This window comes from Pogoniulus pusillus, chromosome 28, assembly GCF_015220805.1.
Source record: "Pogoniulus pusillus isolate bPogPus1 chromosome 28, bPogPus1.pri, whole genome shotgun sequence".
NCBI lineage: Eukaryota > Metazoa > Chordata > Aves > Piciformes > Lybiidae > Pogoniulus > Pogoniulus pusillus.
The window spans coordinates 18,712,299-18,734,167 of record NC_087291.1 but is presented as its reverse complement, the minus strand read 5'-3'; the positions used below and the strand labels follow the sequence as shown (position 1 = coordinate 18,734,167).

Below are 21,869 nucleotides of genomic sequence, written 5' to 3'. Positions count from 1 at the left end.
TGCTTCATTTTCCATGGCCCTTGAGGCCCTCCTGTGCTGCCGTTCCACAGAAATCGTCTCGGCTGGGAAAGAGCTCTCAGGTCATCGAGTCCAGGCAGCCTCTAGCTCTGCTCTTCCCATCTGCAGTTCCCCTGACAGTTTCTGTGCTCTGCCTGTGTGCCAGCTGTAGCTGTGGTCAAAGCCTGCCTCTTGTAAGCCAGAGCCACCAACGGCTGGGGTTGGAAGGCAGCGTAGAGATCATCTACTCCAAGGTGGAGAGAGGAAGGAAGATTCCTTCTGCTCTTGCCACCGCTGCCGCCTGCGCTCCGCCTCCGGGCAGGGTGCTCAGGCTGCCTTGGGCTGTCCCGGGAGCGGTGTGGGAACGGGCTCCCTGCTAGCAGAGCCTCTCTCACCGGATGCCTCCCTGCAGGTATCCTCCTGGGGCATGGAGTTCCTACGGAAGCAAAGGCGGTGTCTGCAGCTGGGCTGCGTGCTTCTGCTGGCAGGGGTCTGTGCCAGCCTAGACCACCCAAAGGAGATCCCAGCCAGCCTGGGGCAGATCGACCACCAATGCTGGGAGGTCTCATCGCAGGGGCTGGTGGAAATGAAGAAGCTGAAGGTAGCAGACACAGTGGTGGATCTCTGGGACTTCATGATGTTCCTGAAGGAGTCTCCCAGGCCCAAGCATAACAAACTCTTCGATGACTTAGCCCAGAACTTTTGGGACATGTACGTGGACTGTGTGCTCTCCAGGTCCCATGGAATGGGCAGAAGGCAACTCCTGGCTCCCAGATACTCTTCCACATACTCCCACAGGACTCTGGCAGGTAACCACGGCAGCTGCTGCAGTCCCTTAGGGCCTCAGGCTGCCCTGAGCCTCTGCTCCATCCTCCTCTGTGCTTCTTTAGGCAGCTCAGCCCAGGAACTGCCAGGTTCCTGTCTCTGCCTGAGCTCAGAAGGGTCTGCCTCTCGCAGTGGGAGCTGCTGTCATAGTGCAGGAATCAAAAAGTAGTTGGGGTACTGCAGCCTTGTTGACGGTAGAAGCTGCCAGGGGTGCCCAGGGGGTGTGGCAGGGGTGCTGCTCCCTCTGCCCAGCACTGTGTGCATCTGAGGCACATGGAGTTGGGCTTCAGCCTCAACTCCATCTCTCTGGACAGGGGAAGCTCAAATCCCTGCCTGCTTCTCCTCTGCTCTTCCCATTCCAACTCCCGACACATCAAAGTGGTCTGGTGGCCAACAGTGACAAACTGCTCAGGGTGCTCTGGGATGAGTCCAGACTGGGCTGCTGGAGCAGATGAGCTTTGGGCTTTACCTCTCCGGGACCTCCTCCTCAGGAACTGACCCTTTCTGACCCTCAGCTGCATGGTTCAGGTTTCCAGAATAAACACAGTGAGACCTTCTGGATCCACAGCTCCCTGAGAGGAGGCTGCAGCCAGCTGGGGTTGGGCTCTGCTCCCTAGGAGCAAGAGAAAGGATGAGAGGAAATGGCCTCAGACTGTGCCAGGGGAGGGTTAGGTTGGACAAGAGAAAAAACTTCTTGACTGAAAGGGTTCTCAGAGCCTGCCACAGGTTGCCCAGAGAGGTGGCTGAATGCCCACCCCTGGAGGTGTTTCCAGAGGCAGAGCTATGGTGCTGAGGGCCACTGCTCAGCCCCAGCCCTGGCAGAGCCAGAGCATGGCTGGGTGAGGTCAGAGGGCTTTGCCACCCAAACTGTTTCACGACTGCCATTCACCCCTGACCATCCTGCTTGGGCAGTAACCATCTCTGTCTCCTCCTCTTGCAGGCTCTGCTTTTGCCAACCCATTTTAGGCCAGAAGGGGAGAAGGGAGGAAGCTCAGCAAGGCAGCTCTGGATGCATCAGCAGCAAAACACAGCAGACACTGCAGAGGCTCAGGCAAAGCCAGTGCTGTGCTCCAGCCTTTCTTCCCTGCAGACGAGGCCTTGACCACCTCCTCCCTTGGTGTTCCAGCACTGCTTGGGGGAGGCATGGATTCATTAAAGTATTTTTCTACCAGCAAGGTCTGGGCAGTTGTGTTCTTATCCAGCAGTGCCATCTGCAAACCCACAGCTGCCTGCACTGGGGGCAGGGCTGTGCACCAGAAGCCACTTCCTTCCACATGCCTGCAGGGACACAGGCTGCAGGCAGAGAAGATCCCCATGGATCAAAGGGGTTGAGAGAGCAAGAGACTGGCTGGTGACAGCTCCCACTGTGGGAAACCACCCAGCATGGGGCTGCGAGAGAGCTGGAAGCAAAGGCCTGCAGTGCCAGGATGAGGGCAATGGCTTTGAGCTGGAGGGGGCATTAAGACCAGGGATGAGGAAGTGTCCTCTCACGGCTGTCTGCAGCTCCCTGCAGGGAGGCTGTAGCCAGGTGGGGTTGGGCTCTGCTGCCAGGCAGCCAGCAGCAGAAGAAGGGGACACAGCCTCAAGCTGTGCCAGGGCAGGTCTAGGCTGGATGTGAGGAGGAAGTTGTTGGCAGAGAGAGTGATTGGCATTGGAATGGGCTGCCCAGGGAGGTGGTGGAGTGGCCGTGGCTGGAGGTGTTGAAGCCAAGCCTGGCTGGGGCACTTAGTGCCATGGTCTGGGTGCTAGGTTGGGCTGGCTGAGCCTGGAGCTCTCTTCCAACCTGCTTGGTTCTATGATTCTGTGATTCTTGGCAGTGAGGGTGGGCAGACACTGGCACAGGTTGCCCAGGGTTGTTGTGACTGCTCCCCCCGCCCCACTCCCCTGGAGGTGTCCAAGGCCAGGCTGGATGAGGCTCTGAGCAAGCTGTACTGGTGGGAGGTGTCCCTGCCTGTGGCAGGGGCTTGGGGATGGATGGGCTTGAAGGTCCCTTCCAAGCCAGCCCATTCTACGAATCCATGAGTCAAGGGGGTTGAAAGAGCAGGGAGTGGCTTGGTGACTGCTGCCAGCAGGGAAAGCTGAGGGGGATTCAGCACCCACCTAATGCACCTGTGAGCACAGAGCCCGGAGTTGCTGGGGACACTGAGGGCTGCTGAGCGCTCTCAGCCGGAGCTGTCCCTGCTCTGCACCAGGCTTTTGCAGGCATCGCCCCGGGGTTAGTCACTGTAGGAAGCAGCCCTGAGACACCAGGGCATAAACCCTCACATCTCAGCAGGGCACAGGCCAGGCTGGCTGCTTCCCAGCCCGGTGTCAGCTGCAGGCTGCCTGAGGGAACGTCGGTGCCCTCACCCACACCTCCGGTGAGATGTTAAGGAGACCTGGCTCAGCACTGAGCTCTGCGGACACCTCTGCTGGCAGCCACCAGCTGGGGCTCTGCCACTGCCCTGCACTCCTTGGGCTCAAGCACCAGCCAGTTGGTCACCCCCTGAAGCATCCTCAGGCCTGAGCCAAGAAGCTGCTGGCACTGCCAGGTGCGGGAGCTGCCAGCCAGAGAGGGAGGACCTCACCCGGGCCTGCTGAGGGTGGGTCAGGGTAAGGGGGCACTACCAGACACGACGATCAGGCTCAGGGTACCTGGTGCCATGGGCACTTTACTGACCAGGCAGCTCTGTCCTCCCAGACAGGCCAGGCTGGAGCCTGCCCAGGGCAGAGCAGCCAGCCCTCGCCCTGTGCCCCCGTGCACAGCTGGCAGCTCTCTGGGCACTACTGCGCAGCTGCTGCCCCTCTGTTGCCACCGCCCAACCGCTTCGTTCTGCTGGTCTTGTTCAGGGCTCCTTTGGCAGCAGAGGGCTCACCGAGAGCAAGGTCTGCAGCGGGCAGTGTCCTTCCAGTCAACCCTGGTGTGCTTCCCACAGCTGCCAAGCGAGCAGCTCCAGGCTGAAAAACACAGCAGATGTGCTGCTCTGGGTTTGTGTGCTCAATGCCCACCCCTGGAGGTGCTCCCAGAGGCTGAGCTGTGGTGCTGAGCCCCAGCCCTGGCAGAGTCAGAGCATGGCTGGGCTGGTGAGCTGAAGGGGCTGGTCCTGTGATCCTCTGTCAGCAGGGGAAGTGATGCCCAGCAGGGCACACAAGTTGGTTCTTACCTGCTTGGAGCTTGTCAGCAGAACACTGCTAAAGGCAGAGGGCAGCAGCACAGAGCCAGCCAGAGGAACCCCAGACCCACCGACAGATGGTGAAACCAAACCACCACTGGGGGGTACTTACTGTGCCCCCCAGGCCCTTCCTGACAGCAGAATGGGCTGCTTCTGTCTGAGGCTTGGGTTTCAGCCTGGGGGCCTCAACTGACTTCTCCTGGAGCCTTCTTACCTTCTGAAGAGAGTCAGAAGAAAAGGCAAAGCTGTTTCAGTCCACCTCGGTTGTGTCATATACCCTGCCAGAGAGGACCTGTGAGGAGCTGATGCTCTGTTGGGCTCTCACTGGGCTCTGCCCCTGACAGGAGGCTGCAGCCAGGTGGGCTTGGGCTCTTCTCCCCATGATCAGGTGACAGAATGAGAGGAAAGGGCCCAAAACCGTGCCAGGGGAGGGTTAGGTTGGAGATGAGGAACAATTTCTTGCTGCAGGAGTGGTCGGGGACTGGCACAGGCTGCCCAGGGAGGTAGTGGAGACCTCGTGCCTGGAGGTGCCATGGCAGCTGGGGACAGGGCTTAATGGCTTGCCCACCTTGCTCCAGGCCCCAACCAACCTGGCCTTAAACACTTCAGCCTTGGAGCCTCCACAGCTTCCTTGGGCAACCTGTCCCAGTGCCTCAGCGCCCTCCTGGGCAGACATTGCTTCCTCATGGCTCATCTCACTTCAGTTGCTGCCAGTCTGAAGCCATGCCCCCTCCTCTTATCACTCCAGGCCTTTGTCAAAAGTCCCTCCCCAGCTCTCCAGAGCCCCTCTTCAAATGCTGGCAGGCTGCTCTAAGGTCTCCCTGGAGCCTTCTCCAGGCTCAACAGCCCCAACTCTCCCAGCCTGTCCCCACAGCACTGGCACCCCAGCCCTTGGGTCACCTTGGTGCCTCCTCTGGATGGCCACATCCCTCTTCAGTGTCAGTGTGAACATGGAGTTCACTCTACCTGCCACTGACTATCCCCTGGTTCGCTCAGAGCTGTGTCTGGAGCTCTGCAGTGGGGAAGTCCTTCTGCTGCCAGCTCTTACCTTCAGTGCCTTGTAGTTGGATGTCCGAGCCACGAAGCTCTCCCAGGACCTGGTCACCATTTCTCTCTGCTTCTGTGTGGCTTTGATCTGCAAGAGAGGGAGGGTCACAGGCTGTGCTGCTGCCCTCTCCTGAGAGCTCCCCTCAGCTCTGCGCCTCTCTGCTGGAATGCTTTGGGCAGAGCAGACGTAGAGAGTGGTTGGACTCATGGTGCTGGAGGTCTGCTCCATCCAAAATGCTTCTCCAGTTCCATGACATTAAGTTGGGCCTCCATAAGCCCTCACAGCACTGCTGCTGCATCCCTGCTGCAGGCTGCTGCACTGCTCCATGCTGCTCTCTGAGAGACCCTCACAGCACTGCTGCTGCATCCCTGCTGCAGGCTGCTGCACTGCTCCATGCTGCTGAGAGACCCTCACAGCACTGCTGCTGCATCCCTGCTGCAGGCTGCTGCACTGCTCCATGCTGCTCTCTGGGAACTGGCAAAGGGACACCAGCTGGGGCAGCTGAGGAGAAACTTGTTCAACTGAAGTGCTTCACTGCTGGGATAACAAAGTGGCCTCAGGCAGTGCCCAGCCAGGGCACTCTCAGCACGGCAGCCCTGTGGCCATGGCACCTGGGCCAAGGTTTAGTGACTGCTGGCTGCACTGGATGATCTCAGGGGGCTTCTCCAGCCCAACAGCTCTGGTTCTGTGAGAAATGAGCCAAAACCTAGCAAGCCTCCACGAGCTCTGCCCTGCCTGTGCCTTACTCTTGCATATGTCCTCTCCTCCTCTTGGATCTCTTCCTGCTGTTGGTTCTCAAGCACTTCAGCCTGCACAGCAGCAACCATTCTCCCAATGCCTTCTGACCCCTCTGAGATCACTCTCAAGGCTTCCTCATCTGGCCTGACAAGTTTGAATTCTTCCTTCAGTTCTTCACACAGCTCACTCCAAACTTCTGCAACCTGTGTGTGAAACACAAAGCACAGCTGTTGGCATTTGTCTCAAATTTTCAGCTCCAAACATTGCAACCTTGATGGAGCAGACACCTTGCTCCTCACTGTACTTTGGGTTTTCAGGGAAGACTTTAGTCTTCATGCCAAATTCTTTCAATTGGCCCAGGGCCAAGCTGGGCTCCACAGATGAGCAACAGGGTGCTGGCAAATGCAGAACTCAGATGACTCCAGAGCAGCAGATAGCTCAGGACAGCAGAGAAGAGGGCAGCGTGTGTCCTGCTGGCTGCTGCTTAGACTGCCAAACTGTGCCCTTCAGCAGAGCAGAGTGCACCACGGCACACAGACACCACAGAGGCCAGCTGAGGGCTGAGCCTGGGTGGTTCCTGAACACTTCAGGCTCTCCCAGGCTTGGGCTCTAAGCAGAAAACTGGCATAAGGTAAAGACCCTGCAAGGCTTACCCTGCTCTTGCTTTCTGCAGGCACAGGGAACCCCTTCAGCTCTGCCAGCCCAGCTGTGCTCTGACTCTGCCAGGGCTGGGGCTGAGCCATGGCCCTCAGCATCACAGATCTGCCCCCGGGAGACACCTACAGGGGTGGGCATTCAGCCACCTCCCTGGGCAGCCTCTGCCATGCTCTGAGAGCCCTTTCAGACAAGAAGTTTCTTCTCTTGTCCAACTTAACCTAACTCCCGCGGGGCAACCTGAGGCCATTTCCTCTCCTGTCCCTTGTTCCCAGGGAGCAGAGCCCAGCCCCAGCTGTCTGCAGCCTCCTCTCAGGGAGCTGCAGAGAGCAATGAGCTCTGCCCTCAGCCTCCTCTGCTCTACACTAAACACCCCCAGGGCCCTCAGCTGCTCCCACCACGGCAGGGGGTTGGAACCAAATGATCTTGAAAGTCTCTTCTGACCCAGCCCATTGTAGGATTTTAATAACTGGTTCATTCTCTCTGTGCCACCAGAGGTGGCAGCTCTTGAGGGGCTGTTGGTGGCTGCCCCCTGAGCCCCAGGCCCCTGGCTCTGCAGTGCAGCTGCAGCAGACCTTGCCCAGTACTCACTTTGAAGTCCAGGTAGCGCTGTACGATGGCAAGGGTGACAAAATCCTGAGCAGATAAGCCAGGCAAGGCTCCAAAACCTGAAAGAACATGGAGCAGGGCAGCACTGCCAGCAGCAGGAAGTGATCCCAGCACAGCATCCTGACAGACAGACTGTCTGTCACACAGCCAGGTGCAGGCAGCCCAGGCAGACACTCGAGTCTCTCATGCAGCCACAGCACTGGGTGGGCTGGAATTGGATGGTCCTGAGGGTCCCTCCCAACCCAACCCATGGCAGGAGTCTGTGATGCATCTGCAGGGTCTCTTTGGCCTTCCCCAGTGTCTGTGCTGAGTGCCAGCCACCAGGGCAAGCTTCACAGCAGAGGTGGCACTGAAGCCACTGCCTTGTCTCACCTAGCTTGCAGAACAAGCAGTAGAGCTTGGCCCGAGTGTTCTCTGACACCTCCACGATGGCGAAGCTGGGACAGTTGGCAGGCAGGGGCAGGACCTCCTGCTGCCTCTGGAGGCTGCCAGCCATGGGTTGCTTCATGTCTAATCATTTTAAAAGACAAAAGGCAGAGTAGAAGAGTTAAGAGGTTTGTGTGCCCCCAGAGCTGCTGACCCAGAGGAAATGCTGCCTGGGCCGTGCAGTGAGGGTCTCCAGCAGGCTGCTATGGACTCCTGCTCTGGGATGCCTGCTCCAGCTCTGCCTTCATTTGTGGCCACCACACACATAATGGTGATAGCTTGGCCAGGAAGCTAGAAGCAGGAGACACTAATTAGCAGGACCCAGGGTCTGATCAGAGAGCTCCCTCCTCACATCTCCCACCAGCACAGAACAGGGTGCCCTCTGTGCCAGAGCTGGGGTAGCTGAGCTGGCCAGAGTGGGAGGAGCATCTCCAGATGCAGTCATGCTGCTGGGCACCACCTGGGGCACTCCCAGCTGGTGCAGGAAACGCCACGGAGGGGTCAGACTCTAAACACAACGGCTGAAGGGCTTTGGGGCTTGACCTCATCCTCAGCCTCTGAACACTGCCACTGTCAGCAGGGCTCAGAGGGAAGAAGCAGACCCTGCCTTTGCTGTCCTTCATCCAGCAGCTGCTCACAGGCACCAGGAAACTTACCAACAATCCTGCCCCACGGGTCCCTCCTGACACCCAGCTCCAGCTCCTCCTGCCTCCAGAGCTCCAGCAGAAGGCTGCCTGCTGTTTGCTCTTTCTCCCCTCGCCAGCTGCTGATGTGTGAAGTGGTTTTGGGGTTGTCACAAAACTCAACCAAGATGCTCAGGATGGTATTGCAGAGGTCCTTCTGCTTTAACTGGGCGAGGGGGAAGGAAAACCAATGAACCAGAGCAAGTGGGCACTGTGCAATCAACTACTACAGGCTCTCAGTGTCACAGAAGAGGCTGGAAGGGACCTCTGGAGATCAGCCAGTCCAACCCCTGCCAGGGCAGGGTCACTCAGAGAAGGTCACACAGGAACACATCCAGGTGGGCTTGAATGCCACCAGAGATGCAGACTGCACCACCCCTCCAGAGCTCCAGCAGCCTTATATTACAGAAGTTCCTCCCCATGTTCAGATGAACTTTTGATGTGCCACTTTGTGCCCCTTGTCCCTTGTTGTGGCACTGGCACCACTGAGCAAAGCCTGGCCCCATCCTGCTGCCCCCCACCCTTGCAGTACTGATCAGATTCCCCTCAGGCTGCTCTTCGCCAGGCTCATCAGCCACAATGTCCCCCAGAACAAGAGCACACCGAGTGCTGCTTTTCACAAGGTGGTTTAGAGGGAGTTCCAGCTCCCCCTGTCAAACACTGCCTTTAAACCAGAGCCCCATGGAGAAGCTGCTCTGCTCTGAGCAGGTACCCTGGTGCATGACACACACAGCTCTTGGTGCTGGTACTGGAGCAGAGTGAGGAGCTGCCGGCCCGGGAATGCTGCCATTCCCTCTGGTTTTCATCCCTCTTTCACCTCTCAACAGGAGCAGTCTCAGTACTCACTGCCAGCAGGTCCAGGAGCAGGCCAATGCCTTGTCTCTGCAGAAAAGAATCCTCTGCAGCGGGGCAGCCAAGCACACAAGACCTTCAAAAGAGACCACTGCACTGTGTGGGAGCAGTCGGAAGCCTCACCTCCTGCATCCCATCCATGCAGAGATGTGTTTGCTGTGCCACACACCTCTGGCACAGGGGAGTCCTGCTCACTGCCTCTCCTTCCACACCGCAGCTAAAGGCTCCCTAATTACTGCTCCCTTCTGTGCAGGACACACCCCTTGCTTGCAGCAGCCCACAGAACGCGGCAGGTTCACAGTGACCCCGGTTAGGATCTGGAGCTGAGCTAAGGCTAAGGGAGAAAGGCTCAAGTGCAGCTCAGGCACATCCCTGACCCAGCCTGTGGCAGCCTCTGTCACGCTTTGTGCCACCGCGGTCAAGGTGAGATGAGGAAGGCTTTTGTGGCAGCAGGGGCTGCTTCTGCCAGCTTCAGATCAGACTCACCAAATGGTTTGGGTTGGAAGGGGCCTCCAAGATCATCCACTTCCAAGGGACACCTTCTGCTAGCCCAGCTTGCCCCAGGCCCCAGCCAGCCTGTCTTGGTACACTGCCAGGCTGGGAGCCTCCACAGCTGCTCTGGGCAACCTGTCCCAGTGCCTCCCCACCCTCCTGGGCAGGAATTGCTTCCTCATGGCTCATCTCAGTCCAGCTGCTGCCAGTCTGAGGCCATCTCTTCTTATCCTGTCACTCCCAGCCCTTGTCAAAAGTCCCTCCCCAGCTCTCCTGCAGCTCTCTTCAAACCCTGGCAGGCTGCTCTGCTGCTCCCTGCAGCCTTCTCTTCTCCAGGCTGCACAGCCCCAGCTCCCCCAGGCTGTGCCCACATGATCATAGAACGGTGCAGGATCTTCCCATGCCCTCCAGGTGCTCTCAAGCCCAACAGCCATGGTGCTATTGCTTCCTGCCCTCGTTTCCTCCCTCGTGGTCACTGCCAGAGGAGCTGGAGGGCTCCTTTCCTCCAGACAGCCAAAATCTGCCTTTCAATGCATTTATCAGCCTCTGCTTTCAAACGGGTCAGCTGCTGCTGCCCTCTCTGGGGCTATTTGGTGGCAGCTCTCTCTAAAACATTTCTAGCCCAGCACAAGCAGCTCACAAACACTTCTGAACACTCTGAAACACTTCACTGACCACAGGCAGTCGAGGGCAGTGAAGAGGAGGTGGCTGTGGCCCACTCCATTCTGTATCTTCCTTGGATCCATCTGAAGGAATGGGATGAGGAGATCCACTCCTTCAGGGCTGAAGAGCTCCTGTGGAAAAGTTCATGAAAGCAGCACAGCTCTTCTGCTTGCTGAGAGCTACAGCTGGGAGTGCAAAGCAAAGCCTCAACCCTGTGCATGGCAGTGACCATGGCCCACTTGTGACAGCAGGAGACACTCTCTGTGATCAGTGTCTGGGGTGATGAAGAGCATCCACCCAGTGAAAACACAGCCTGGCTGCAGGCTCTGGGCACAGTGGGGGCTCATAAGACAAATACCTTTCTGTGGAGATCACTGTCACAGAGAGCAGACAGAAGAAACAAGAGATCAGCCTGGATTTCCAGCAGGATGGCATCCTCCTGCTCTTTAGATTTGTCTGCAGCATACTTCAGCAGGTCTGGAAACGAAGAGATTGTATAGATGTCAATGTCCAAAAGGCCTCAGGGGCGCTGGACAGGAGAAGAAACTTCTAGACTGAAAGGGCTCTCACAGCCTGGCACAGGCTGCCCAGGGAGGTGGCTGAATGCCAATCCCTGACGGTGTTTCCAGAGGCAGAGCTGTGGTGCTGAGGGCCATGGCTCAGCCCCAGCCTTGGCAGAGTCAGAGCAGGGCTGGGCTGGATGAGCTCAGAGGCCTCTGCAACTAGAAAGGCTCCCTGATTCTATGCCATGCAGTATGATGAAGGGAGCAGGGGCAGCCTTCCCTCTGAGGTCCAACACCAAGGCTGGCACAGCTGCCTGCTTTGCCTCCTTCACTCAGGTCCCTGTGCTGAACACAATCCAGCCCCAAAGCAAAGGCATCTTGCAGCCACTGAGGGCTCTCAGTGCCTCAGCAGCAAAAGCAGCACAGCAGCCAGAACTGCCCTCGCTGAAGCAGAGCAGTGCAAGCTGTGCCCTAGCTGGCTGACTACCCCCATGGCACACAGGCTGAGGCTGACTACCCCATGGCAGAAGGGCACCAATGCAAGCTGTGCCTTACCCAGCAGCTGGCTGACTACCCCCTGGGCACACAGGCTGAGGCTGACTCCCCCATGGCAGAGGGGTACCAATGCAAGCTGTGCCTTACCCAGCAGCTGGCTGACTGCCCCCTGGGCACACAGGCTGAGGCTGACTCCCCCATGGCAGAGGGGTACCAATGCAAGCTGTGCCTTACCCAGCAGCTGGCTGACTGCCCCCTGGGCACACAGGCTGAGGCTGACTCCCCCATGGCAGAGGGCAACGACGGAGCGCAGCACCCGCAGGCCATAGCGCATCTGGGCCAGCTTGCTGCCACGGCCTCCTCTTGCATGGAAACTGTTCCCTTGGCCACAGAAAGTATCTGTGGAGCAATCACAAAGAGGACTTTTGATGTCTTGACAGCAGGGTTGGAAGCAGATGACCTGTGAGGTCCTTTCTGACCCAAAGCTGGGTGCTCTGGATCTGTGAAGCCACGAGCAGCTCCTGACCTTGGCCCAGGCACCACTCCAGAAAGAGCAGGAGCAGAGTGTTTGCCTGGCAGGACAGGAATTTCTCTACCAACACGGGAGCCACAGAAGCTAAAACAGCCATTGCATGAAGCTGGAGGTCTTCATACTGGGCAGCAGACCAGTCAGGAGCCCCAGGCTTGTGGTGTGGTCTGACGTAAGACAGCAAGGCTGGCATCACATCGCTGTCGTGGAGGAGCTGCAGGGAAAGAGCATGAGAGGCAGCTGCAGCATTCAGCAGCACAGCTAAAGCAGAGACTCACCTGCAGTGTCCTGCACCATGAGGAAGGACATTGTGAGCTCTGCAAGTGCAGACAAACCCTGGCTGCACTCTGTAGCGTGCACACAGAGTGTGGTGTGTGGAGCTCTGACGCCCTCCAGCTGTATGTCAGCACTGCTTTGCTCATTCTACCATGCTCCTGGCTTCTAACTTGCAAAGCACAACCTGTATCTGCTTCCAAGCAGCAGGACTTGATCTCAAGCTCTGCAGGAACCCTAGATTCAGGGAACAGCTGATTTGGGACAGGTTGCCCAGGGGGGTTGTGGCTGCCCCCCCCAGAGGTGCTCAAGGCCAGGCTTGATGAGGCCTGGAGCAAGCTGTGCTGGTGGGAGGTGTCCCTGCCCCTGGCAGGGGCTTGGACCTTTGAGGTCACTTCTAACCCAACTCAATCTATGGTTCTAGGAATTTGTGATTTCAGTCCCCTCCAGCAGGGTGCCACAAGGCTCCTGTGACCCTCTGGACCTTGCTTACTGCCTCCTGTTCTGTTCCAACTCACCTGCACAGCACAGGGGGCTGCAGATAAGACTCCTATGACGTTGAACAGTAACTTCTTCATCTCAAAGTCCTCAGGAGAGTTGGTCACTCCAAGACCTTTCAGCAAGGGACTGGGAATTTTAGCTAGGAAGGAAATGACAGCCAAGTCACCAAGAACACTCAACTGAAGCCAGGTGTCACTATGGGGTAGGAACTCTCTTACCTTCAGTAAAGGTTGCAAGCACTACTAACAGCTTTGCAAATCCACTCTCCTAGCAGGCATAGAAAAACCAGACATTAATGCAGCTGAGTCCAGGGAGGGCAAGGCACAGGGCTGCACTGTGGGTTTGCTTTCTCTCCCCTCCAGCACACAGTTTGATGTACTCATGGCACAACAAAGAGAACTGTATCAAAGAAGAGACCAAGCTTTTGGGTACTGAAACCTGTGCCTTACGCAGTGCACATCTGAACCTGATGGGGAAGCCCCAAGCACAGGAATTCACTACTAGAATCATAGTACCCTGGAACGGAGCTCCAAAGTTCATCCAGTCCAACCCCTGTGCTTGGTAGGGACATTCTCCAGTCTCACCTTCAATAGCTCCAGCCATGGGGCCTCAACCACCTCCCTGGGCGGCCTGTGGCAGTGCTCCAGCAGCCTCCTGCTGCACAACTTGTTCCTCACATCCAACCTCAGTCTGCTCTGCTCTCATTCCAAACCATTGTCCTCATCCTATCCCTGCAGGCTTTTGGAAAGCTACACCAACCCCAGCTGGCTGCAGCCTCCTCTCAGGGAGATGCAGAGAGCAATGAGCTCTGCCCTCAGCCTCCTCCACACTAAACCCTCACAGCTCCCTCAGCTGCTCCTCCCCAGCCCTGTTCTCCAGACCCTTCCCCAGTTTCCTTGCCCCTCTCTGGCCCTGCTCCAGCCCTTCAATGTCTTTCCTGGCCCAAAACTGAAGGCAGCACTCAAGGTGTGTGTCCCCCAGCGGTGAGTCGCAGGGGACCATCCCTGCCCGAGAGAGCAGCCCAGAGCAGAGCAAGCAGCAGCCGCGGAGCTGGTGCGGTGCCGGCACAGGCTCTCACCAGCATGGGTGCTGCAGCGCCTGCAGCCAGCAGGGAGGCCAGCACCAAGAGGTCGTTCCGCAGCTGGCGCTCAGCCCGACCGGACCCCCGCAGCAGCAGCTCCACGAACACTTCCTTCAGGGCACTGAGGAGAGAGTGGGATGTGTCTCACCTCTCCCCTTTCCACTTACAGCCACCTGCAGCCTGCAGCTCCTCACTCAGCTCCATGCTGCTCAGCGCCCGAGGGTTTAACTGGGGCAGAAACACTTCATGGTGAAACAGAGAACCACAAATCCGGTGCAGGGCACAATCCTGCCCTGCTCCTGCTGATCCAGGCCAGGCTCCTGGTGCCCTTCTTGGCCACCTGGGCACCCCCTGGCTCACCTCCAGCTGCTGTCACCCAGCACCCCCAGGGCTTTCTCTGCTGGGCACTTCCCAGTCACAGCAGTACCTAAGTCACTGAAACAGAAACAGATGCCCGAGGGCCTGACTGATGCTTGGCTCTGCCCTGGCCCAGCAGTGTTTCTGCTCTGCACTATCAGAGCTGTTCGTGCTGGGAGCTGAACGAGGCCTTCATGAGAGGTCTCCTCCTCTGGCTCTGCCTTCCCTCGATGCATTTCAGACACAATGCTGCAGCACACCACTGCAGGAGCTGCCTGCAGAGGACAACATCCACGCAGAAAAGGCTTCTCGGCACTTACTAGACACATTCCAAGCTGCTGAGCTGCTGAACAACCTCCTCTCCGGAGGTGTTCTCTAAGAGGCTGCAGAGGATGTCTGAGGAGCGGAGGAGCAGCAGCCCTGAGGGGTCAGCATCCCCGAGGTGCAGGCACAGCCTGCTGGCGGCTTGGGCCTTCAGCATCAGCCTGCAGTTTGCTCCTGAAACAGGATCCTGAGTCACCGAGGCCCTGCAGGGCACTCACTGTTGTAGGCTCCCCAGAGAGCAAACTGCAGGACAGCGAGCTGCTGGCAGAAGAGTCTGTACTGACCAGAGCTGGAGAGGAGCTGCAGAGCCCTCAGCACCCACAGCTTCTCCAGGAGCTGCTTCTCTACCAAGGCCAGGGACAAAACCAGGGTTTCTGCTAAGCCTCCCAGCTCAGCCATCTGGACTTTGTAGCTGGCACTTGTTGGCTGGTAACCTGCACAGGAAGAGCCCAGTGAGGACACCGGCAGCAGTCACGGCTCCGAGACCCATCCTGCAGGGCTGACCCAGGCCTAAATCCAACTGAAACCAAACTTCAACCCAAAGCAACAGAAAGAGATCCACAAAACTGTCAGAGCTCAGCACAGCCAGCAGACCCCAGGGGATGAGGAGGCTGAGACCTCCTTGCTCTCTACAACTCCCTTGAAAGAAGGCTGGAGCCAAGTGGGGGCTGGGCTCTGCTCCCTAGTACCAGCTGACAGAACAAGAACCACCAACCCAGCACCACCACGGCCACCGAAACACAGCCCCAGGTGCCATGGCCACGTTTCTGAACACCTCCAGGGATGGGGACTCCTGTTCCAATCCCTGACCTCCAGCCTGAGCCTCCCCTGGCCCCATTTAGGCCACAGTGTGAACTCAGTCACACTCAGCTCTGCCCCTCACCAGCACCAGCAGTGGCAGCAGAGCTGCTGCCCTCCAGGCTGCCTGTACAAAAGTGGAAATCACATTTCCCCTCCCAGAGTTGTGGTGCCAGCTGCTGGGTTTTCCTCCACTGCCCACGTTTCAGGGCACTTGTGCCAACTTCCGTTCTGTGGATGGTCTTCCACCTTGATGCCATAGGTGCAACAATTAACCCCCTGCCCACTGCTGAGCTCACTGCAGGCTCTGAGGACACACTGCTACAGGCACATTCCTGCTCACACTCCTGCTCCACAGCTAATGCAGGAAACACAGGGAGAAGGTCACATGCAGGAGGGGGCTCTGCACAGTGAGGCTGTGACATACTGGCACAGGCTGCCCAGGGATGTGGCAGAGGTCCCATCCCTAGAGACACCCAGGGTCAGACTTGATGTGTCCCTGGGCAACCTAACCCATTGGAGCTGTCCCTGCTGCCTGCAAGGGGAGTGGACAAGAAGACCTGGAGGGTCCCTTCCAACCCAGCGCCATCTGTGACTCTGAACAGTTACAAAGAACACTCAGCCCCACAGCTAACCAAAAGCCACTCCAAAGGAGCTGGGATCCCAAACCGCTGCCTTGCCTGCGCCGCTGGAGCTGTGCTTTACCTGGCTGCAGCCTCCTCGGCGGCTCTGTGTCATAGAAGCTGACAACACACTGGCAGATCTCTGTCCTCACGCGAGAGCTGGGCACCCTCATCAGATACCCTGCCAGAGACAGACCCGAAAAGCCACTGGCAAAGCTCCCACAGCCAGGCTTGCTCCAGGCCCCATCCAGCCTGGGGCAGCCACAGCCTCCCTGGGCAGCCTGTGCCAGTGTCTGCCCACCCCCACTGCCAAGAATTTCTTCCTCATCTCCAGTTTCAGTCTCCCCTCCTCCAGCTTCTCCCAGCTGGCTGTGACAGGGCAGGAAGGCTGCCTGCTGCCCTTACCCCAGGCCTCAGTGTTCAGAGCAATACATCAGCTTCTCAGAGCAGAGTGAAACTACACAGGCTCGAGACAGGCTCAGTTCTTAGTTGTAGGGACAAAGTTATCTCCCAGGGCTGCTGCCAGGTCAGCTGCATAGCAAAGAATGGTTTCTAGCACTACAAAGCAGAGAGGAGTGGGTGGATAATGGAAGGAAGGGCTGGCATTTGCTCAGGAGATGGTGCTGATGCTGCTGTTCATTTCACTATGGCACAATAACCAGCTCCTCGTGGCACATGGGCTTGCACTCACCCAGCTGGGCAATGCACTTGGAAGCTGTCTCAGAGTAGCTCATCTCATCAGAGAATTTCTTCTTCAGGAAGGGCAACCTGCAAAAGAAGTTGGAAAACTTCACAGCAGTGCTTCAAACTCTGCAGGTGGACATTGCATGGGGGCTGGACTGCAGGATCTCCCAGAGGCCCCTGACAGTCTCTACTCTTCGGTGACTGCTTCCATGGCCACCTCACCAGCAAAGCTCAGTGGCCTTCCCCTGCTGCTCTGGTGCCCCGGGACACCTTTCCCAGCACAAACACATCCTTTGCCGTGACAGGAGGAGGAGGGATGGCCTCAAGCTGGCAGCAGCTGGATTGAGATGAGCCATGAGGAAGTAACTCCTGCCCAGCAGGGTGGGGAGGCACTGGGACAGGCTGTCCAGGGAAGTTCCATGCCTGCTGCCCATCTCTTTTCTTGTGCTTAGAGCCCGTGAGGTCCAAGCAATCCTGAGTCTGCTCCTCTGCTGCTTCAGTAGCTGGGGCTGGAGCTGAGCCCAGCTGTGCCAGGCTGCTGCTGCACACAAGGCTGCTCTTTGTGGGGGAAGCAGCAGACGGGGTGTGGGGAGTTCCACAGCAAACCAACTAAAGCCAGCCCCGGGGCTGCACTCTGCCAGCAGACACTGCCTGCAGAAACCACCACGGCTGCTGAGCTGTCCTGAGGGAGAAGTCCTCCTCACAGCTTATGGACACTGAACCTTCCCCTTGGCTGTGCCCAGTTCTTGCACCAGCAGAGCCAAACTGGCCGATGCTCCACCGCCTGGCAGCAAACCAGAGCAGGAGGCTGCTGCTGCCAAGAGAGCCAGGGGAGAGGCTTCCTACAGCCAAGAGATGAGAAGTTCTGTGTCTCTCTCACACCCAGCAGCTGAGAGGAAGCTGTGTAGAAACCTGCTGGATTTATCTGGTCCACTCTGCCACTTGTTTTCTGCCTGGCATCCTTGGTAGAGCTGCAGAATGGTTGGACTGGGTGACCTTAAAGGGCTTTTCTAACCAAATCCCTGCTGTGATCGACTCCTCCCTTTCTTCTCTCCAGCTGCAGTTCCAAGCAGCAGTAGCTGCAGTTCCAAGCATTCCACAAGAGACTTCGTGTCTGAGAAGGCTGCTCACGGCTGTGGGCAAGACCCAGATTGTGTCTCCAACTAATTTCAAGTACAGTACAACAACAAAGACACCCAGAAGTTAATGCAATGTGTTTCAAAGTAATTATAACCCCCCAGGCCTCCAGCTGTTGTGGTTCTCTGTCTTCTGTGAGATGGTTTCTCACATCCTCAAGCTTACCTTCAAGTATTAAAGTGCCCTGGTGTCACCTCAGGTTATTGATCTCACTCAGAGAGCTTGTTTGAAACAGTAAACCACAACTCCAGCAGCAGCTGGCTGGGGAATGTCTGAGGCAGGACCATTCTCAGGCAAGGAGACAGCGTGGGGAAGGCTGAGGACAAGTGACACAGCCGTGGCTGATGCAACAGCGAGTCCCACAGGCACTGCACTGCTGCAGTGGGTTCCTCCTCCCTGCCGGCAGGACCTGGCCTCGGGAACCAAGAGCTCAGGAAGAGGGAAGGTGATTTAACAGCTGCCCTGCAGGCAGAGGCTCCCATGGTTCTGCAGCTGCCTCACAAAACACACCAACACTGCCCACGGGTGCTGGACTCGGTGGTCTCTGAGGGCTGTTGCAGAGTTCCCTGCTGATAAGCAGTGTCTGAACCCTCAGAAGGGCTGAAGAACTTACCCACATAATCTGATAAGCTGACACAAAGGCTCAGTGAAAGCTTCGTGCTCATCCACTTTGTCTGCACACAGGTTCACAACGTCCATTACTTGGGCCAGATCCTTGAGGGGCTTTTACTCTTCAGTGAAGGAAATCAGATCGTTTGCACAGCTCTGAATCAGAGGGGAAAGCTGAAAGCTGTACTCAGCACACTGCAGAGACAGACCAATGCTCTCACAGCTGCCTGCTATGTGAGGCAAAACTCAGGGGCTGTGGAGCAGCCTCACTGCTCCAGGAGTCAACCTCGCAGATCCGGCAGAGGCTCCCTGGAGCTGAGCCCCCTGGGCAGGAGGGATGCCTCTGCCGGATCTTGTGGCAAGTGCAGCTACCACCCAGGACTCTTGCTGAGCTCCCAGCCCTGGCTGTGCAGGCACAAGAGACCAGTGCTGAGGACACTGTGTGGCAGCCCCACACCCTTCTCTGCCGGGCAGCCAAAACCCACCAGCAGCCCGAGAGCTCTGCAGTGGCAGAAAGGATACAAGCCCAGCTTCAAAACGCTTGACCACCTTCTTCAGAGCTTTCAGCTGCTCTTTTTCCAAGTTCATCTGCAGCAAAAGAACAAAAGAGTAGGTTTTAATTGCAGAAACATTAAATGATTCTGTTAATCCTCTTTAAAGATTCCCTGAAAGTGGGAACCACATTAAAAAAGAATCACGAGACACAACAGAATCCTGAAGGTGCTCTGCAGCAGGATTAGCTCCTCGACTAAATCTCATTTCTAAGCATGGAGCCTGTGCTCTTGCAACTGTCTAGGCTCTCAAAACACTTGCTTGGTGTCCAAAGGTGTGGGCTCCTTCTCTGCAGTTCTCTGGGAGCCTGTGCAAGTCAGCTAAGAAAACCAACCCCACCCCACCCGTGGCACAGATGCGTGCAGAGGGAGATGCAGGGAGTAGGCTGCAGTGAAGGCAGTGTCAGTGCTCTGCAGAGCTCACACAAAGCACTGGAGGGGTTGGAAGAGACCTCCAGAAACCATCCAGCCCAACCCCCCTGCCAGAGCAGGTTCACACAGGAACACATTCAGATGGGTTTGGAAAGGCTCCACAGCCTCTCTGGACAGCCTGTGCCAGGCCTCCAGCACTCTCACAGGGAAAAAGCTTTTCCTTAGGTTCACATGGAACCTCCTCTGCTCCACCTTGCACCCAGGCTGCCCAGAGAGGCTGCGGAGTCTCCATCTCTGGAGCCTTTCCAAATCCACCTGGATGTGTGCCTGGGAGACCTGCCCCAGGTGACCCTGCTCTGGCAGAGGGGTTGGACTGGATGATCTCCAGAAGTGCCTTCCAAGCCCTACTGCTCCATGATTGAGCTCACGCTCTGCTGTGTTTCTAGGAGTTGTATTTGCTCAGCTCTGACCTTTGTCTATTTCTCCTTCCTCCAACCCCCTGCAGAGCTGTAAGCAGTTAACTTGGGCACAAATTCCTGACATACCTCCAGTCACTCTGCCAGCATTTCTGCTTCTGGAGGTGTCAGCACTAAAACCTCCCAGACAAGCCAGAACCATTGCAGGGCTGGTTTCCAGAGGCTGTCCTCTGCTCTTCTTTTGACTGTTCTGGGGGGAAGCTGCCTGCATGAGACCATCCTGGCTTACATGCAGAGGTGATAGGACGAGAGGTAATGCAACCAGAGGAAACGGCCTGAAACTGTGCCTGAGCAGTTCTATGCTGTATTTCACATACAGCATTGCTGGTAGCATTTTCTCTTACCCTGCCCACCTGTGCAAGTGTTCAAACACCCCCCAGACTCTGCAGCTCTGTGGTTTGCAGGCCAAGCCAGCAGTGCCACCTGGCTCACATAGGACAGGTGCTACAGGGATGGTGTAGAGCATTACCTGAGCCACATCCCCACGGTGCAGCTGAGGTAAGGAGGCATCAGCCCTACTTACTGAGCCCGAGCCTTGCAGCAGGCTGATGACACGACTCAGATCCACCGACCTCGACTGCGTCTCCTGCAAAAGCCACACCTGGAACTGGGGAAGGTGTTTCACTGTGCTCCACAAGCGCTTAAACCTTAACCCCCAGAGTGCTGCTTCCAGCCAGCACTGAGGCCATGAGTGGCCATGGCACCTGGGGCATGGCTCAGTGGCCAGGTGTGCCGGGCTGGTGGGTGCAGCTCAGAGGGCTTTTGCACCCCAAACAGCTCCGTGACACTGGAACTGTAAATCTACCCAGGGACGGGTAGGCTGAGAGTGGAGCACAACCCAGAGATTGTGAGGATTAAGGAGAGTTGGGCCAACAGGTCACAGGAAGTTCTTTTCCCTCTCTGCTCTACCTGGTGAGAGCCAGGTCCAGTTCTGGGTTCCCCAGTTCAAGAGGGACAGGGAACTGCCTGAGAGGGTACAGAGGAGACCACAAAGATACTGAGGGGCCTGGAGCAGAGCAGCCCCAGAGGGGAGCTGAGCAATGCTCAGCAAGGGCTGAAGGCTGGGGGGCAAGCGGCTGGGGCTGGGCTCTTGTTGGTGGTGCCCAGGGACAGGGCAAGAGGCAATGGGCACAGACTGGAACCCAGGAGGTGCCACTTGAGCTGAAGGAGAAGCTTGTTTGGTGTGAGGGTGCTGGAGCCTGGAGCAGGCTGCCCAGAGAGGACACGCAGCCTCCTTCCCTGTAGCTTTGCAGCCCCCGGACATACTCCCGTGGGCTTTACCCTGGGTGACCCTGCCTCGCCCGGGGCTTGGGCTGGATGCTCTCCGGCGCTCCCCTCCAACCCCACCGCTCCGGGGTTCTGCGGCTGCTCTCAGCCCGGCGTGGCAGCAGGCCAGGGCCAGGGCAGTGCAGGCGCAACACCTCCCGGCCCGGTGGGTGCCTCCCGGCCGCGGGGATCTCACCTGTGCGGCTCCGAGCTCCGCGCCGCTGTGCTCGGCCCTCCTGGGCGAGAGGCCGGCGGCCGGGGAGCGAGAGGCTGCCCGTGGGGCAGGGGCCTTGGCCAGGGCGAGGGAGGACATAGCGCAGCCCACGGCCACCGGGCAGCAGCGGCGGCTCCGTTGGCGGCTCCGTTGCCACGGGAGCGCGGCGGAGCCGCCTCCGAGCGCCGAGGCGCAGGGGGCGGGCGGGCGCCGCTCTGTGCTCCCGGCGCCGCTCTGTGCTCCCGCCCCAGCTCCGCCTGCCCGCAGCGCCCCGCTCTGCCCCTGCTCCTGCGCTGCTTCTGCTCCTGCTCCCGCCCCAGCTCCGCCTGCCCGCAGCGCCCCGCTCTGCCCCTGCTCCTGCGCTGCTTCTGCTCCTGCTCCCGCCCCAGCTCCGCCTGCCCGCAGCGCCCCGCTCTGCCCCTGCTCCTGCCTCTGCTTCTGCTCCTGCTCTGCTTCTGCTCCTGCCCTGCTCCCGTCCCAGCTCCGCCTGCCCGCAGCGCCCCGCGCCAGCCGGCAGCGCCCTGCTCCTGCTCCTGCTCCGGCTCCTGCCCTGTCCCCGCCCTGCTCTGCTGCCTCTGCTCTTGCTCCCGCCCTGCACCTGCGCTGCGGGCGGGCGCGGACGGCGCTGAAGCTAAGGAGCGTGGCGACGGCCGGGCCGGGAAGCAGGATGCGCTGTGCAAGCCAGAGGCCCGAGAAGTGCCAGCAGCGTCCTGGCTGCAGCCCGCGGGGCATCTCGATGGCCTCCTCTCGCCCCACTGTCAGTTCCAGGTCCTTCTTGTGCTGGGGCTCCAGAGCTGGCCCCAAGCACTGCAGGGGAGGGTCCCAGCAGAGCAGAGAGGCAGAATCCCCTCCCTGCTTTGGGTGCAGCCCAGCACAGGGCTGGTTTCTGGGCTGCCAGCTCACATTGCAGGCTCATGGGGAGCTGCTGCTCACCTGG

The 21,869-nt window shown here is 58.2% G+C and overlaps 2 protein-coding genes across 2 annotated transcripts; one reads left to right on the top strand and one right to left on the bottom strand.

The window, feature by feature from the left end:
* Positions 1-364: 364 nt before the first annotated feature.
* On the top strand, positions 365-1,928 carry FAM237B (family with sequence similarity 237 member B). Its single transcript, XM_064166827.1, has 2 exons — positions 365-806; positions 1,763-1,928. The coding sequence occupies exons 1-2, from the start codon at positions 425-427 to the stop codon at positions 1,786-1,788; spliced, it is 408 nt and encodes a 135-aa protein (XP_064022897.1). The 5' UTR covers positions 365-424; the 3' UTR covers positions 1,789-1,928.
* Positions 1,929-3,453: 1,525 nt separating this feature from the next.
* On the bottom strand, positions 3,454-21,151 carry CFAP69 (cilia and flagella associated protein 69). The gene is made up of 23 exons (XM_064166828.1): positions 20,915-21,151; positions 19,976-20,038; positions 18,576-18,641; positions 18,058-18,167; positions 16,315-16,391; positions 15,706-15,804; positions 14,487-14,636; positions 14,199-14,376; positions 13,519-13,642; positions 12,659-12,707; positions 12,458-12,579; positions 11,664-11,880; positions 11,372-11,536; positions 10,498-10,616; positions 10,152-10,270; positions 8,979-9,060; positions 8,106-8,298; positions 7,396-7,533; positions 7,006-7,082; positions 5,769-5,963; positions 5,023-5,109; positions 4,087-4,191; positions 3,454-3,759 (listed from the first exon to the last, which is right to left on the bottom strand). The coding sequence occupies exons 1-23, from the start codon at positions 21,029-21,031 to the stop codon at positions 3,586-3,588; spliced, it is 2,826 nt and encodes a 941-aa protein (XP_064022898.1). The 5' UTR covers positions 21,032-21,151; the 3' UTR covers positions 3,454-3,585.
* Positions 21,152-21,869: the final 718 nt, after the last annotated feature.

Bases quoted from the DNA above. Each gene is read 5' to 3' on its own strand.
- FAM237B (XM_064166827.1), top strand. From the start codon at position 425: ATGGAGTTCCTACGGAAGCAAAGGCGGTGTCTGCAGCTGGGCTGCGTG. The intron at 807-1,762 runs GTAACCACGGCA...CTCCTCTTGCAG, and splicing joins CTCCCACAGGACTCTGGCAG to GCTCTGCTTTTGCCAACCCA.
- CFAP69 (XM_064166828.1), bottom strand. From the start codon at position 21,031: ATGTCCTCCCTCGCCCTGGCCAAGGCCCCTGCCCCACGGGCAGCCTCT. The intron at 12,708-13,518 runs GTGAGAGCCTGT...TATGCCTGCTAG, and splicing joins GCGCTGCAGCACCCATGCTG to GAGAGTGGATTTGCAAAGCT. The intron at 12,580-12,658 runs GTAAGAGAGTTC...TTTCCTTCCTAG, and splicing joins GCTTGCAACCTTTACTGAAG to CTAAAATTCCCAGTCCCTTG.